General features: G+C 43.6%; 1 protein-coding gene across 1 annotated transcript; it reads right to left on the bottom strand.

Annotated features, from left to right (window-relative positions):
• Positions 1 to 4,340: 4,340 nt before the first annotated feature.
• FBXO7 (F-box protein 7) lies at positions 4,341 to 17,190 on the bottom strand (the record flags this gene model as incomplete). The annotated part of the gene is made up of 9 exons (XM_009079278.1): positions 4,341 to 4,868; positions 5,908 to 5,945; positions 6,601 to 6,777; positions 9,321 to 9,413; positions 10,323 to 10,406; positions 12,134 to 12,275; positions 13,596 to 13,823; positions 15,302 to 15,607; positions 17,127 to 17,190. Coding segments are annotated over 9 exons (1,537 nt in total), but the record flags the coding sequence as incomplete, so codon positions are not given.
• Between the last annotated feature and the right edge of the window lie 337 nt (positions 17,191 to 17,527).

The following is a 17,527-nucleotide window of genomic DNA, read 5'->3' as shown; positions in this document are numbered from 1 at the left end:
AATGCCCAGGGAGGGCAGTAAGTTAAAAAATATTTGGCCCAGAACTTTGCTGTCACTTAAACCAGGAGATCCCCAAAGCAGCAAAAGCAACAGTAGCATTTGTCATCTTGGATCTTGAGATTCACTGGTGGGAATAAAGCCAAACAAGGAACTCCTTCCTGCAGAGCACCTGTAATGAACATCTAAATCCAATGCAGTCATCTGGACCTTGTATGACCTACCCCTGAGTAGGCCTTTGCACATATAATGGCAAGTAACAGCATAGTTTTTCCAGGCTGGAAGTCTCTCAAGAGACTCACATCTGGATCAATGATTTATACCTCAAGTTCAGCATTACAGAACCATCTTACTCTCTGATGATTTGTCTTCTGGTTTGGGGCTTTTTTCCCCAGTTCCGTGTTGTCCTTCAAGGTTTGCTAAGCAGTTCACAATGTAGCATCATAAATAACATGTCATTGGGAAAAATACAGACCCTGCTGTTTTGCAGTCTCCAGGAGCAATAAAAGAGTGACAAATTGCCTTGAGCAAGCACTGTCCCATGGCAAGATTAACAGGCTCCACTATATGGAGAGGAGGTAATACAACCCTGGCGGGAGAGGATTTCCTTCTATAACACTTCCCTCCACATGGTTTATGCCTTTTGGTCACCAGAGATACAAAGAGAGAAATAAAAGTTTATAGCCAGAATCCTCAATTGCTCTATCCCCTGAAACTGTCTATGTCTCCCTTACCAACGCAACGTCTACAAAACAAGGTAACTAGTGACTAGTATGACAAGGCCCCACAAATCAACCCCAGTTCAGCGCTGAAACTGCAACAGCTGGAGCATCTGCTGGTGCTGCATTTGGACACAGCAGGGCTGTCCTCCCATAGAGCACAGGAACAGGAGAGCACTGTTGACCTGATACCCAGCAGTGACTCAAATCATCTGCATACAGCTCCCAGCTGTCATCTTTCAAGGGACAAGCAAAGAGAACTGCATCTCCCCTCCTCCTAGCTCCAAGTTGCAACAGGTACAAGCAACAGGCACTCTCAGCTTGACTTAGTTCCTCCCAAAGCTCCTGAAAAGCATCTTCAGTTTTATTCACAGAAGTGCTTTAATGACAACACTGAGTTGATTTCCTAAGGTCAAATTATGAAAATCTATATATGTGTCCTATAAATGTTACAACAATACTCTCTAAGTCTTCATAGTCTTTTCAACCATGATGCTGACATAGTAGATGTTGTGGCTAGCAGGAGATTTCACAAATGCATCATCATATCTTCAGGTTATCACCTTTGATGCCAGGTTTCTATTCCAAAATCCCTAAACTCTAACAAAGAGACAGAGGGAATGCAAGGGGTATACTCTCCATTTATAGGAGTGGGGAACTAAGGTATACCCAAGAGGTATTTAGGTACAGAAATATAACAGCTGGAGTTAGGGGCAGTAAGAAGGCAACAGAAAAATTGGTAAACAGAAGGTACAATTAAATCACAAGCCTCACAGCACACCTTAGGATCTTTCTCACACAGCTGTGAAAACTGAGCACCTGGTCAGAACTTCCTTTTGTCCTGCTTGCTTTCATTTTCTTCACGTGGAAGCCAGGAAACATGAGTAGGTTTGTGTTTGGATCCAGCCCAAGAAGTTGCTGGGACACAGCTGTGACACCCACCCATATCCACCACCTGGAAAATTGGTTTACATTTTGCTGTTTAGATACAAACTGGGAAATGTCTTGACTTTCTTATCATAGCCAGGTGTGGTGTATCAAGAGGAATGTCACTTACATTCCCAGGCCACTAAAAGTCTTGTATAAACCTAAGGTCCAGAAGAACAACAGTCCTAGACAGAAATGCAGTGGTGTTTTACTGTCTTCCACTACTCACAAGCAGGTACATAAGACCTTACAACCTGTGTATGGCTCAGTTGCTTCATCTGTTTTGTTTCATTTTCATGAACAAGATAAAAGAAAAAATAGAAAAGCCAAGAAAAATAGTTCCTTCTTTCCAAGTGACTGTTAGTAGCAATCCTAACAGTGCTGGATACAGTACAGGTAAGAAATGCCAATCTTCAGCATTTCATCTTCTGGAATCTCTCTTCTACAGAGTTTGCAACAGCAATGACACACACACTTGACTTAGGAGCTGGCAAATAAACAAAGTATGTGGCCAGTTTTCAAGTGCTTCCTCTGGCTTGTCTTCTAATTGTATACTGTTGGTCCTGAGATACTCACTTTATATTTCATATCCTGCTTGATGAATAACCTGAACTCCTCTCTAAGGAACTTGACAGTTCAGGGTAAGTCATGTTCCTTTATCTTTGGCTCACAATACCTTTACTACAATATGAACGAACAACCAAATAAGGGAATATCTTCAGGTCACTTAGTGGTATATGTGTAAAAAGGCTGAGTTCATGTCTTCAAAAACATTCAAATGACAAAATCCAGGATAAACTGAACCTCTGGCATTAGCCTGGCAGAAGTGTGACAAAGTTGTCTCCGTGGCAGAGAGGACCCAATTCCAGAGCAACACGTGGGACACCAGCAGGACAAGCCACTGTCATCAAGCAACACAGTATCTTTGGCACAACAAAATTCACTTATCTCACACACAGAGAACATTGCTCCCAGAAATAGCTTGAAAAAAGGGAAAGTTACAAATTCTTTTATCAGTTAAAGCTGCATAACCTTACCGAAATATTACATATGCATTGCTGAAGGACTTACCACAAAGACAAAATGGTGCAAGACCAATGCAGTTCTCCCTTTTCCTTTTATAGTCAATGGAGTATAAAGAATCACTGCGAGATCTAAGAGGTCTAACTATGCACTTCACTTGTGAAAATGCTTTGGGAACAAGGCAACTCAATCCCTGCAGGCAAATGGTAACAGTTAAGGCTACTCTAGGTGTTGAACGGAAACCACTGTCCCCAGGCTCTATAAACACTGACTCCTAGGTGTTGAATTATGGCAGAGTTTGCACTGGTATCCCAGTGCTGTGAAGGAGAAAAGGGAAGGAAGAAGCAATACAACTTTTGACAGCAAAATAAAGTATTATATTTGACTTCCACTGGAGTTAACAGCAAAACTTCCTGACCCTACCAAAGTCAGCTGATTTTATATAAAACAAGACGATGAATCACTGAAATATCACCTGAAAAAACCACATATTACTGATTAAACAGTTTGTATTTAACAGGAAATGGCATTTCATTTCCACTGTTCAAAAAGGTTTTAGAAAATAATATCAGTTGTCACAACAGTCATCAGTACCATTTACATGTATAGAAACACTGAGATCAATCATCCTAAAAAATAGGTAAGAAATTAAAAGTTCTAGTAAAGTTTAGTCATTCCAGTCTTCCTTTAATTGAACTCCAGCATCAGCCTGCAGATCTCATCAGGAGACTTTAACAGTGGTCTTGTTATTTGCTCATTAGTTAATAAGACAACACATGAAAAGTGCTCATAAGCTACAACACATTTCCTTTCGGCAAGATATAAACTGATACTTTAAGTATCCAAATTCAATGGAATTTACTAATTGAAGTGAGAATTCATTCTGCTTCTCATGTTATTGTGATCCCATTCCCACTGCAACCAGGTCAGCCTATTAAATTCCTGAAGTCAGACAAGGAGGAAAGATGCATTTTTGCACTTTTAGCTCACACACAGTAAACGCAGCCATGTGCTACAGCTCCTTGTTTGTAAAGTCGAGGAGAAAAACCAGTTTTGCTGCTGATTCTTTGTAAAATAGCTCTGTTTATGTTCAGCCTCCTGAGTTACACTGTAGCATGACTTTATTCAGCTGTTTGTAAAATGAATTCATTTGTGTTCTGAATATTTCCACTGTAAAGAAAATCCCTTTCCTGTATTCTTTGTGCATTAAGTAACAATACAAAAATGCTTTTTATCTAATAAAACATTAAAGGAAAAAAGGAAATGACATCTTTAAAAACTCTCCATGAACACACACCTACCAGAACAGTGGTAGTATCCTGTCCTATGTGGTACATGGTAACTTCTCTGTTAATAAAAATGATTAATTAGCCTGGGTAGATTTTAAACAACATCATTTCTCCTAGCAATTTAGTAAAACCCTTCAAATAAGACAGACAAGTATAGGGTTTGTATTTCAAGTGCTCTTTATCTGATGCAGCAAGTACTTGGCCGGTATCCTCCTGGTCTCTAAGCAGCACTTCACAGATAATTAAGGGTGAGGGGGAAGGGAAGCAGAACAAACTGCTCTAAATCGTAGCTCTTTGTGAGACAGACCTTAGTGCCAGGTGGTACAGCACTCGCAGAGTACAAACTAAACCCAGCCTTTGTTGAGTTTGCACGTGTGGGTTACCATGCACACATGTTCTTGACACAACCTGAAGAGAAGGCAGATGTTAGTGCCTGGGATTTGCAATCTCCTGCAGTTAGAAAGCAAAGCTCAGCCACTACAAAACTCAGGGCAGAAAAAAGCAGCAATCAAGTGTATGTACAGCGAATGTCCACGGGGCGGCCCCGGCTGGGTCTGGGTGGAAACCTGTCACTGGGACCAGCTCGGCCTGGAAGTGTAGGGTTTGCTCCAGGCAAGGAACCAATTGGGTCAAAATGTGGTGTGAATGGAGGAAACTGACCTGGTCCCTCTCCCGGGCCAGGAATGAGTGAGTTAATTGGGTCTCCAACATATGGAAGTGTTGGTCTCTCATCATATTCTCCACCAATGATAGACTGGGGATAGATTGGATTTGAAGGGAATGGGTTGGGAGGAAAGGGATTAGGATAGAACGGGTTGGAATGAAAGAGGCTTTGAGGTGGTGTCGGGGGCATAAACATCATGTGCCTCCATCTCGGGGCCGCCTTCTTCTGTTTCAACTTTTTCTTGTATAGCTGTGGAAAGAGAAAAAGGCATTTTAAAGCGCTGCAAGTTGTTTCTTCTTCAGCAACTGCATTCAGTTTTGAAGCACTTCTGAGAAAAGCACTCCTCCGCAGTCTGGAAACCCAGAGCACCAACTCCCCTGCCTGCAAAAGACCACCACACAGCAGTTTTGGAAGGTCTCTAACCCATGATTTGGCCATGCACCATGTAAACTGTTGATGCTGCTTTCTCCTACACTGACCAACATGCATACACAGAACACCACACTGAAACTAAAATTTAACTCAAAGTTACTGCCCCCCAAAGTCTATGCTTAATTCTCAAATTAGACTGATCTGAGATCAGCCTGTTAGACATACCTTGTTGATCAGAAAGGGACTTGGCAGTGCTGGTGAACAGCAGCTCAATATGAGCTAACAGTGTGCACAGGTGGGCAATAAGGTCAAGGGCATCTTGGCCCAGACCAAGCACAGTGTGGCAGCAGGACTAGGGCAGTGATCATCCCCCTGGACTTGGCACTGGGAAGGTCACACCTCAGTGTTGTGTCCAGTTTTGGGCCCCTCACTCCAAGAAGGTCATTGAGGCACTGGAATGAGTCCAGCCAAGGGCAACAAGGGCAGCAAAGGGCTAGAGCACATGGGGAAGGGCTGAGGGAGTTGGGCTTGGTAAGCCTTGAGAAGAGGCTCAGGGGTGACCTCATGGCTCTCTACAACTCCCTGACAGGGCTTGGAGAGAAGCGGGGATGTCTCTCCTGCCACGGCTAGAGGGAGAGGACTAGAGGGAATGGCCTTGAGCTGAGACATGGGAGAGTCACATTAAATGTTAGAAAAATGTTCTCCCTCTTAGTGTGTTCAGGCACTGGAATAGATTGCCCAGAGAGGTGGTGGAGTCACCATCCCTGGAGGTGTTTGAGAGGCATCTGGATCTGGCACTGGAGGATATGGTTTAGGGATTCCAGCAGTGACAGGTTAATGGTTAGACTCGATGATCTTAGAGGTCTCTTCCAACCTTGATGATTCTATGGGTTTATATATAAAAAAAGCCACCTACTTCTTTCCAGTCTGTGTCACGAGGTCTCACAGTGGGATCTACAAAGAAAAGCAGAAAGTCAAGAAAAGCAAGCAGCATTCATGCCACACATTCCTGCAGTTTGTCACAACTCACAGGATAATCAAGATTTGAAAAAACACTTATTACATTTTTTCATAAAGACAATTCAGCTTAAAAAATATAAAGCTCCAGTACCATTCAATAGGTAATTTACTTACACAGCCATTCTGCATAAAGCATCATCTCCAAAAGTTACTGAGTATGTAGAGAAATCCCAGAAACACTGTCCCCACACCTTTGCCTTCTGGCAGCACTTCCCTTGTTTACCTTTGTTTCTTCAATCTCTTGTGAGAAACTGTAGCAGGAATATATCTTCCCTCTACTTCCTAATATCTGCAATAGCCAGTACACCAAGGCAGCAAATGAACAGACACAAACAAGGAAAGCCTGCACCACACAATGGGAAGAGTCATGTGGTCCACTAGTACAGGCTCAGAAGATTGTCAACAGAAAACTGTGCATCCACCTGAATTACACCTGACCAACTGTACTGGTTAGTACAACAAACAACTGCATTTACTCAGAAGTGTGGAAATCTCATCAGTGGTTGACTGAGTCTTTTAACAAAACCTGTCAGACCTACCCCCTCTGTTGACATGAGAATGTACTGAGAAAGATGTGTCTCCACATTACCTCGGAAATCCCGCAGGTACATAAACCTCCACAGAAGTTGGTCATTTGAGGCTGTGTAAAGGTCACGGCACACAGCAGAGAGAGAGAGGAGTGAACGCACATCCAGGAGTCTGAATATCCGAAGTTTGAGCTCAAGAGGAAGGACCACTAGTCCAAAGACATCTGGCAAGTTCAGAGCTATAAATTCAAGAAAATAGAGGCATCACTTAAGTGGTGTGGAGTTTACTCTAGCTCTAAAGCCACTACAAGAAAGAAAGAACATTAATATTTCCCTTAAATCCTTTCTCTTTGATGCCTGAATTATCATAGAATCATAGAATTTAAGGGTTGGAATGGCCCTTACAGATCATCCAGTCCCAACCCCCCCTGCCCTGGGCAGGGACACCTCCTCACTAGATCAGGTTGCTCAAGGCTTCATCCAGCCTGGTCTTGAACACCACCAGGGTCGGGGCAGCCACCACGTCCCTGGACAACCTGTGCCAGTGTCTCACCACCTTCACAGGAAAAAAACTTTTTTTGTAATATCTAACCTAGACTTTCCCTCCTTCAATGTGAACCCGTTACCCCTTGTCCTATCATTGCAGTTTCTAACACAGAGGCCCTCTCCAGCTCCCTTGTAGGCCCTTCAGATATTGAAAAGCTGCTATGAGTTCTCAATGCAGTCTTCTCTTCTCCAGGCTGAACAGCCCAAACTTCCTCAGCCTGTCTTCATAGGGGATGTGCTCCTGTCCTCTTAGCAACTTCGTGGCTTCCTCTGGACTTGCTCCAAGAGTTCCATGTCCTTCTTACATTGAGGGCACCAGAACTGTGTGCAGTATTGCAGGTAGGTCTCGTGAGTTACACCACTTTTCTCAGCAACTACTGTGAGGTGACTTAGAATCATAGAATCATCAAGGCTGGAGGAGACCTCCAAGATCATCAAGTGCAACCATTAATCTGCCACTCTGCTGGAACCCCTAAATCATATCCTGCAGCATCAGATCCAGACTTCTCACAAAACATTATCTCTTGAAACTCTAAGTCCACTTACAGAGTGCACAAAATAGGGCAAATGACACCTTATACTGACCACTGTGCCTAAGAAAGATTCCACACAGCTAACTATGTTTATAGGTTGCAGAAAAAAAGAATAGCTAAAGAAAAACAGACTTGCCCAACTTCATGAGCCTGCAAAAGCCACATTAAATCCAGAGCATATGCTTCACATAAAACCTTCCTGCATTGAGGTGTAGAGGGAATTCCATTGAGGAGTCTTCAGAACACAAAGCTGACACCTTTCATGGCAATAACTATGCTGAGAAAGCCTGGCTCCCTACTGCTTCACAAACACCAGGTTGGGTTACTTCCTATCATACTTTCCAAGCCCTCAATGTCCAGTTACTGACAAGATCATTCCTGAGGTTAGACTTCCAAATATGATGCTATATAAAGTTTTCTGTTTTGACAAATAAATAGATCAAAACTCCAGAACTACTGTCACAAATTGTGGTGGCATAATTTTCTCATCCTTAAGTGTGGAAAACAGCCACTCTGCCTCAGTCTCTGAAGTGAGACTAGAGTGATCAAAACTTAAAACCAGAATTATATCAACATTTCTGAGTTACAAAGATTAATATGATTTTTTTAGAATGTATATAGTACTTTATGCTTACTCTTTACATACCCATCACTGAACAGTTGTTTCTAACATTTGTTCTGGAGCTAAATCAAACTGGAGTTGTCACTAGTGATGTTCCCCAGGGCTCAGTGTTGGGGCCAGTCCTACTTAACATCTTTCTTGATGATTTGGACATGGGGATTGAGTGACACTCAGCGAATTTTCAGATGACACTAAGTTGGGTGTGAGTGTGGATCTGCCTGAGGGTAAGAAAGCTCTACAGAAAGACTTGGACCCACTGGATCAGTGGCTGAGGACAACTGCATGAGGTTCAATAAGGCTCAGTGCTGGTCCTGCACTTGGGACACAACAGCCCTATGCAGCTCCAGACTGTGAGAGGAGTGAGGAGAGAGTTGCTGGTCATAAAGGGACTTGGCAGTGCTGGTGGCAGCGGCTCAGTGTGAGCTAACAGTGTGCACAGGTGGGCAAGGACATCTTGGCCCGGATCAAGAACAGTGTGGCAGCAGGACTAGGGCAGTGCTCATCCCCCTGGACTCGGCACTGGGGAGGTCACACCTCAGTGCTGTGCTCAGCTTTGGGCACTCACTGCCAAAAGGCCATTGAGGCACTGGAGCAAGTCCAGCCAAGGGCAACGAGGGCAGCAAAGGGCTAGAGCACATGGGGAAGGGCTGAGGGAGTTGGGCTTGGTAAGCCTTGAGAAGAGGCTCAGGGGTGACCTCATGGCTCTCTACAACTCCCTGAGAGTCTCTCCTGCCATGGCTGCAGGGAGAGAACTAGAGGGAATGGCCTTGAGCTGAGACAGGGCAGAGTCAGAGGAGATGTTAGGAAAAATGTTTTCCCTGTGAGAGTGGTCAGGCACTAGAACAGATTGCCCAGGGAGGTGGTGGAGTCACCATCCCTGGAAGTGTTTAAGAGGCATCTGGATCTGACACTGGAGGATATGATTTAGGGGTTAGGGGTTCCAGCAGTGACAGGTTAATGGTTGGACTCGTTATTAGAGGTCTCCTCCTATCCTGGTGATTCTATGATTCCTTCAAGAACTTAAGACACCCTTGAATCCATCCCCAAAATACCATCTCTAACTGTATATATTTCCTCTCACCTTGTCGGGCAGCAGCCAGGAGAGAGTAAACCAGCTGGTCTTTAAAGAGACAGGATAATTTCTGAAGGTCTTTGTAAACGCCTGCAACCTTCTCTATGAAAGAAGAGAGGTAAGAAGCTTAACTTCAGGAGATTATAATGGCAAAAATATATAAGAATTACAGTTTTCTCATGAGCAGAACTGTAATCTGCTTGTGATCTTGATGAGAGCAGCTCTGCAGTCAGACAGTAACAACCCTGCAACAAACTACAAACCAGTTCCATGGTCAGGCTAGACTTTCCCTTGGCCTTAAAAAGCAAAATTAAAGGACAGACTTGAGTTCTCCAAATAAGCTGATGCTCAGGCTGTCAGAGCTTCCTTCGTCAGATTTCAAAGCTCATGTGTAACATACACCTGTGTTCTAAATCCCTGCAATATTCGCTTTTCTGAGAGAAGTGTTTTCCCATTCTGAAAGATGTCTTTTGGCTCCACTGAAGAAAGAAGAGCCAAAAGACTCTACTGGTTTATCCGACACATTTTAGCACTTGGTTAGTTCTTCTAAAGTCTTTCAACTAGACTTGTACATCAGTGACTGGCACTACCCAAAACATAGTGCAGGACATTGAATCAGCCCCAACAGCAAGAGTGTAGGCACCACCAGCCTCTGAAGTCCTGAGCCACCAGGCAGACAGGGGGTATCATCCAGCATGGCTGCCCCAGAGATTCATACATGTGCTCAGGACCTCATAAATAACGGGCCCAAAGGGTAAATTGGACTTTGTAAGGTTCTTTTTTTTACCCTGTTAATCCAGGAAATACAAATTGTTTTATCAACAAAATGTGAGTAAATGGCTACACTGAATTCCTTTAACCACAAAGTGATGGCTAACCTAAATGGTAACCACATCTTTACTCTTTTTTGCTCTTCTGTACCTATTGGGTGCTCTGCTGAAACACTTCCTTATCCACTATCACTTCTTTATGTTTCAGTTTACTACTATGAGTATCATAGCTCAATCATACCTGGGTCATTGAAGCAAACAAAGGATGCTGGCAATAGCTGGATTCTCTTAACACTTTTTATCTCTTTGTTGATTTTTAATGTTGCTGCAAAGAGAAGAATAAAAGACATTTCAAAATTTAATGCACATTGAGAGATGACCAAGACCATTTCATTCCTGTCCTACCCTTTGGAGGTGCTTTACTTTCCCCCCTTCCAAGATCTCCACAAGGAAAATACAAAACATAGGTAGCATCTAGACAAAATCTCAGAAAAATAAAAAAAGGAACTTGAAATAGCAGAGAGATCTTTGTGACAGCAACCAAGCATTACCTTCAATAATTCTATCAGACGGAGAGAGATGCAACACAGCTAAAAGGTATTATTGTAAGAGCCATTATATATCATTATAAATATGTATAATATATTATTGCATTATCTATATTATCTACATTATAGCATATAAGAGCCATTATTATAACCCAATCATTAAAGAAAAGCTCATTAGAGAAAGACTCAAGAAGTTTATTTTATGAACCCTCATGGCTGTTACAACACTGTCCTAAATCTAACCTTAACCCAACTCAGTTACAACATATGATCAGAACATGTACAGGTTCTGAGAAAACATCTGTGCTTATACAAATTGTCAAAATCAGTTACGAGTTTTACAAAGAAACATAAAAATATTTTAAATTAGAAATCAAGTCCCAAAAATGTGGAATTACTCAAATGACAGGAAAGATTATAACATCAGAGCTAAAGAATACATAGTCTGGAAGTTGTGAGTCTTGCAAAGAGTGTGAGACTTGGTGCTGGAAGACAAGGTTTAGGGTTTAGGGGTTAGAGCAGAGTGACAGGTTAATGGCTGGACTGGATAGCAGAATCATCGAGGTTGGAGGAGACCTCTATCTCAGTGGATGAGGGTCTGCAAGGAATTATTGGATCATTTTAGGGCTTGTGGTGACTGGCTTAATGGTGCAGCAGGTGCTGATTTCTGGCAAGCATTTTCAGTACTATGCCAGTAATGCTACTAACGTGTCTATTGACTGCCCGCTAGTCACATGGAGCCTAAGTGCTATGAGGAGCGCCTGAGAGAGCTGAGGTTGTTTAGCCTGGAGAAGAGGAGGCTCAGGGGAGCCCTTACCACCCTCTACAACTCCCTGATAGGAGGTTGGAGTCAGGTGGGGGTTGGTCTCTTCTCTCAGGCAACCAGCAGCAGGACAAGAGGGCATACACTCAAGCTCTGCCAGGGCAGGTTTAGGTTGGATAATAGGAAGAGATTTTTTATGAAGAGAGTAATCAGGCATTGGAATGTGCTGCCCAGGGAGGTGGTGGATTCACCATCTCTGGAGGTTTTCAAGATGAGACTGGATGTGGCACATAGTGCCATGGTCTAGTAACCATGGTAGGGTTGGACTTTGAGGTCTTTTCCAGCCCAGATGATACTATGATTCTAGGTCTTGATCTTAGAGATCTCCTCCAATTCTATGAAAATATTGTAGCTGGAGCAAATCTACTTCTTTTCATGCCTGGCAATGCATGCCAAAGTTTCTATGAAATAAGACAGGAAAGATTTCTACATCATTGCAATGCAAGGCCCAGCTTAATCTCCTAAGGATTGATCTGTCACAATTAGAAGGAGAGAAACATTAAAAACAGACTGGAAATGTCAGGAATATTCGCATCGGAAGTGCATCTCCTGCACCTCAGCACCTGGGTAATAATGGTGCAGTTCAAAACAGAGTGCACAAAAGCACATGTAAGTTTCCACTTGCTAAACAATGGTGATACTTAGCAATGTGCATCCAGGATAAAGATTTGACTGACTCACCATTAATAACAACAAGATCTCCCAGAGGTACACAAATCAAACCAGCAGAACCTTCTTCACAAAGGGGATGTGTGTACTGTAGCTTATAAACACCATTCCCTCTCCATTTCTCTGGCATAGACACTGCCTTGGCTTCTGTCCCCTAAAAACGCAAAGAGATAACACACTGTCACACTTCAGCAGTTTACCAACGCGGAGGGGCAAGAAAAGGAGGAAAGTCAGGAAACAGCAGAATGATGCTGGCAATTCAACTCTTAGTTCAGCCCCAATGCACATTATGACACAGTGATCATGAATATGTGTGATTACACACTATTCCCCCCCCAAATAACAGCAGATCTAAGGTGAAGTTCAGTCATTTTTTGTCCTGCCCCAATTTCTGACAGAGAAGGTTGTGCAGTGAGCACTCACACCTATTTTTTTAAGACACACACTTCCTCCTGTCATCCATTCCAGCATTCTGACAACTCCTGCAAGTACATTAATTTGCTGCACAAAAATCATGTTATTACACCTTTTCTGTGACCTTACAGTGTCTCACAGCTTTAAGAACCATAGCTTGAAGTCAACTCATTTTTCCAAGTTAACTGTTTTTCTTTTCAGTTTCAGTATGAAAAGGCTCAGATGGAATCCCAGAGGAGGATACAACATAACCACAAATACAAGTAGATTCTTTATTTCCTCTTGAATCTACACAGCAATCATCTTCCCTAGGTCCAAGCCTGCTCACTGACATAAACAAACTTTCTTCCCAGTGGCAAATGTATTCCTGAGACAGTATTTGAAGTTTGGTACTGTACTGGTCTCCCAGACACCTACATGTGCTTAGTTAGCCTCACTACAAGAAACAAGATGAGAATTTGACCTCCCTCAAGTCTCTTTTCTGCATGTTCAGCCATGTATTAGTAAACATAAAATGCAACTGTAAAGGGAAAGGGTGAATTCCTACATTGTACAGAGGTATTGCTATAGGTGCTCAAGTACAATATCTCTACAGATTAGTGGAACCAAAGCCTAACTTAACACTTAGTTGAAGCTCATATGGAATTGGAAACAATTTTTTTGGCAGACCTAGGCCTTGTTAAGCACCAATTGAGCAGGATACCACTGAGACAATACTGACACTTAAGGCAGTACTTCGAAGAAGTGCTACAATCTAAGCACATCTACACATGTTTCACAGTCCAAAGCAGACACAGGAGATTATCAGCTGAGTCCCAATGAGGCTGAGGACTGAAAGAAACACAGGACAGACCTCTTCTCTCACACCTAAAGGCTGCTCTAGACTTTAGCCTGAAGACTTAACTGGTCAGGGAAACTAGAGAGGCTGATACTTCAGCAGCACCTGCAGCTGACTGAGATATACAAGACAAAAGTGGATCTTGTATTATATGTTCCCATGATATTTCACAGCTTTCTCATACTGACCAAGAAATTTCTGCTTAGTTGTGCAGCTACCTACCTGAGGTACATAGCCTGTTTCCATCATGAGAAGATGAACTAGAACAATCAAGGCATCAGTGGCACTGGTACACTCAGCAGAAAGGTAGAGCATCTCTAAGGAATGGGGTATTTCGCCATCAGCAGCTTCACCACACAGCATGGGTTCAGAGGTATAGGAACCTGTGCCTTCTTCCACGGCAACATCTTCTGGGACTAATCCAGAAGGAAATTCCAGGCTGGATCCTGCCTTCTGGGGAAAGCAAAACATACTTTTGTTCAGAAAATTACACCTCTATATACATCAACATTATAAATCCGCTTATTCCTATTCCTGTATGATTTCCCAGTTGTACAGATTTATTATACCCCCATTTTCCAACATCCCAGGTGCAAACTGGGATTCTGCATGCAGCCTCTATATTCTTTAATGCTTATAATGCAAGCCCTTCATTAAAGGGTCTATCATTTTATTGCATATCCTAATTGAAGACAAAGTGACAATAATGTATTACACCTTCATCAGGATTTTTGCAACATGCACAGGAATAATTCAGTATCACCATTTATTTGAACTTGGCCAACACACATGGCAAGGAATCAAAACAGGAACTTGGACTGCTAACAAATACAACAGAAAAAATCATCATCAATGGAGTGCAGCTGCTGCCACTTGAGGAAGACTGTTTCTTTATTGTAGCTTCCTTTCTTCTACCCAAATCATACCATGTCATTAAGCAAACTGACAAAACTATATACAGACACATTAAAAAGAAAAAAAATAGAAGGGAAACTGTAAGCAGATTTACCTAAGAAAAGACCTCAAGTGCTGCGTTCAATTTAGGGCCCCTCACTTTAAGAAGCACACCGAGGTGCTGGAGCGAGTCTGGCCAAGGGCAATGAGCACAGAAAAGGTCTGGAGAACATGTGGTATCAGGAAAGGCTGAGGGAATTTGGTTTGTTTAGCCTTGAGAATAGGCTCAGGGGTGACCTCATGGCTCTCTACAACTCCCTGACAGGGGCTGGAGAGAGCTGGGGGATGTCTCTCCTGCCATGGCTGCAGGGAGAGAACCAGAGGGAATGGCCTTGAGCTGCAGCAGGGCAGAGTCAGAGGAGACATTAGGAAAAATGTTTTCCCTGTTAGAGTGATCATGCACTAGAACAGATTGCCCAGGGAGACAGTGGAGTCACCGTCCCTGGAAGTGTTTAAGAGGCATGTGGATCTAATGTTAGGGGATACGGTTTAGGGGTTACAGCAGTGGCAGGTTTTTGGTTGAACTCAACGATCTTAGAGGTCTCCTCCAACTCTGATGGTTCCATGATTCTATGAAATGGTCAGAAAAGGAAAAAACAAAGATTCTGTTTCCATCAGGCAGTGCCTGTTGCACCTGTTCAGTACCTGGAATCAATTCTCTCAAGAAAGCAGCACTGAGACAGGTAAGAAACATAATCCTGATTTTCTAATGACACGTGCATGTTCCAGCAAAAACATTCACTCCCGTAAAATTGTCAGACCTAAAATATTCCAGGTCTCTGAACTAGCTTCTGAGTCACTGTTAATATCCAATGAATAGAGACAATTTTCCATTCAAATAACTAGATAGGTATCAGGCAAGTATAAGGAACCAAATATTCTGAGAGACTCTCTCCTATACAGCACAGCAACTGAGACAAGATGATACCTTCTTTTTTTGCTTGTGCTGTACAGGACAATTCTCATGTACTTACTCTTTCATCACTCATTTGAACTTCCATCTGAGCTTTCTGGTTGTCAGATTGCTCACTCTGACCTTCTTCTTGTGGACTGTTGGCCTGACTTGTGTGGGGGATCAAGGTGGACGGCTCATGCCCATTCTGAAGTGGGGGACAAGTAGTAGTAGGAGGAAGAGGTAGGTTGGGTTGTCCATCTGCTTCTCTGAGTAACAAGCAGATCAAATCACCAGAAACAATCCCATATGAAGCTAAGGTCTTCTGGTCTTCGGTGAGAGCGTCTTTTCTGTTCAGTGTTATTGAAAACTCGGTATCAGAACTGAAAAAAAAACCAAAATAAACACAAAAAATAAGGAAACATGGATGGCTGCACCTGTGTAACTGCACACAGAGGGATATGGCGCAATGTGGCAATTAGCTATGGTTTAGTTGACATGGTGGTGACTGGTCAAAGACTGAACTCTTTGATCTTGGAGGTCTTTTCCAACCTTAATGGTTCTATAATTCCATAGTTGGAAATGCACAATGCATACTACAACAGTACTACCCTGTGGGGTTTCATCCATTCATAATTAGCTATGTATTAAAGGAAGAGTAAGGGGGGGAATCATGAAATTATTTCCCCCATATTTCCCTCCAAGTACATTTTAAGTAGCAGTAACTGCCTGGTAGATAAAACTTCCCTTACAGAAATTGCTCACAGAACGCCTAGGAAGGAAATCAAACAAGTGCCCTTCAAATCAGAAGATATCACACCTAGCAAAACAAGCTTTAAATAATCTCCTGCCTGAGAAGATTTAAAAATAAGCTAAGTGTAGAAGTGTCAACCACCTTTGCTTTCTCATTAAGTAAACATTAACTTCAAAGATCAGCAGCTCTCCTACAGCATGCTGATTGTGAATGAGGGTACTAAGAAATGATCACAGAATCATCAGAGTGGGAAGAGACCCTTGAAGATCACTGGCTCTGCACATAACATCCCTGAGAATCACACCCTGGGCCTGAGAGCATTGGCCAAATGCCTCCTGTGCTCTGCCAGCCTTGGGGCTGTGACCACTGCCCTGGGGAGCTGTTCCAGTGCCCAAACACCCTCCGGGGAAAGAACCTTTTCCTAATATCCAGCCTCAATCTCCCCTGAAAGAGCTTCAGGCCATTCCCTTGGGTCCTGTCACTGGTTGTCAGAGAAGAGAGGTCAGTGCTGCCCCTGCAATGCCCCTCGTGAGGGAGTTGTATCCAGTGATGAGGCCTCCCCTCAGTCTCTTCTTCTCCAGGTTGAACAGACCAAGTGCCCTCAGCCACTCCTCATGTAGCTTCCTCTCAAGGCCCTTCACCCCTCATGTAGCTTCCTCTCAAGGCTCTTCACCATCTTTGTTGCCTCCATTGGACACACTCTAATAACTTAAAACCTTTCCTGTATTGTGGTACCCAAAACTGCATACAATATTCAAGGTGAGGCTGCACCAGCACAGAGCAGAGTAGGACAATCACCTCCCTGCACCAGCTGGCAATGCTGTGCCTGATGTCCCTCCTGGCTGCCAGGGCACACTGGAACTCATATTCAACTTGCCATGGACCAGGACCTCCAGGGCCCTTTCTGTGGCACTACGTTCCAGCATCTCAAGATGCTTCAGGGCAAGCACTCATGAAAAAAACAACAATCATATAGAAATGAAACTGGTTAGCAGGGAAGCAGCTATCCACTATGGGTGGTAAAATACATACACTGTAGCCAGACAAGCAATAACTTGCGGCTCTGCAGCACAGTGCAGAAGTCAATGGTGAATCACCAGTGACACAGGGGCAAGCCCAACCTAACCAAAGCTTTGTGAGACAAACCCTTTAGCCACCACCAGCAAACACTGCTCTTCTGCAGGTGACTCTTAAATCCATTCTGCAGGTTTACTCTCCTACAGAGAATGCCACAAGTGGTTCATAGACAACACGTTCATGCAACCTAAACCCAGAGATCCCCCAAGAAGCCTGAAAAACTGCAGCACCGACACCCAACACCCGCTGGGGAACATCAGAGCCGCTCAGAAACCTGAGTCAGCTCAGACTGCGCTGCAACATGCACTCCACAGCTGAGCACTCCTCAAGTCGCGTTTGCCCGCTGCGCAGGGACCGGCCGGGAAGCAACACGCGCTGCAGGAGCCTCGGCAGACTGTCCCTGCGAGCGGGATAAACCCCCGGGGGGGACAGCGCTAAACGCGCCGGGATGCGTCACCGAGACCCGGCGGTGCCCGG

The sequence above is a fragment of the Acanthisitta chloris genome, unplaced genomic scaffold (genome assembly GCF_000695815.1).
Source record: "Acanthisitta chloris isolate BGI_N310 unplaced genomic scaffold, ASM69581v1 scaffold6337, whole genome shotgun sequence".
Classification (NCBI taxonomy): Eukaryota; Metazoa; Chordata; class Aves; order Passeriformes; family Acanthisittidae; genus Acanthisitta; species Acanthisitta chloris.
This window is presented reverse-complemented; position numbering and strand designations above follow the sequence as displayed.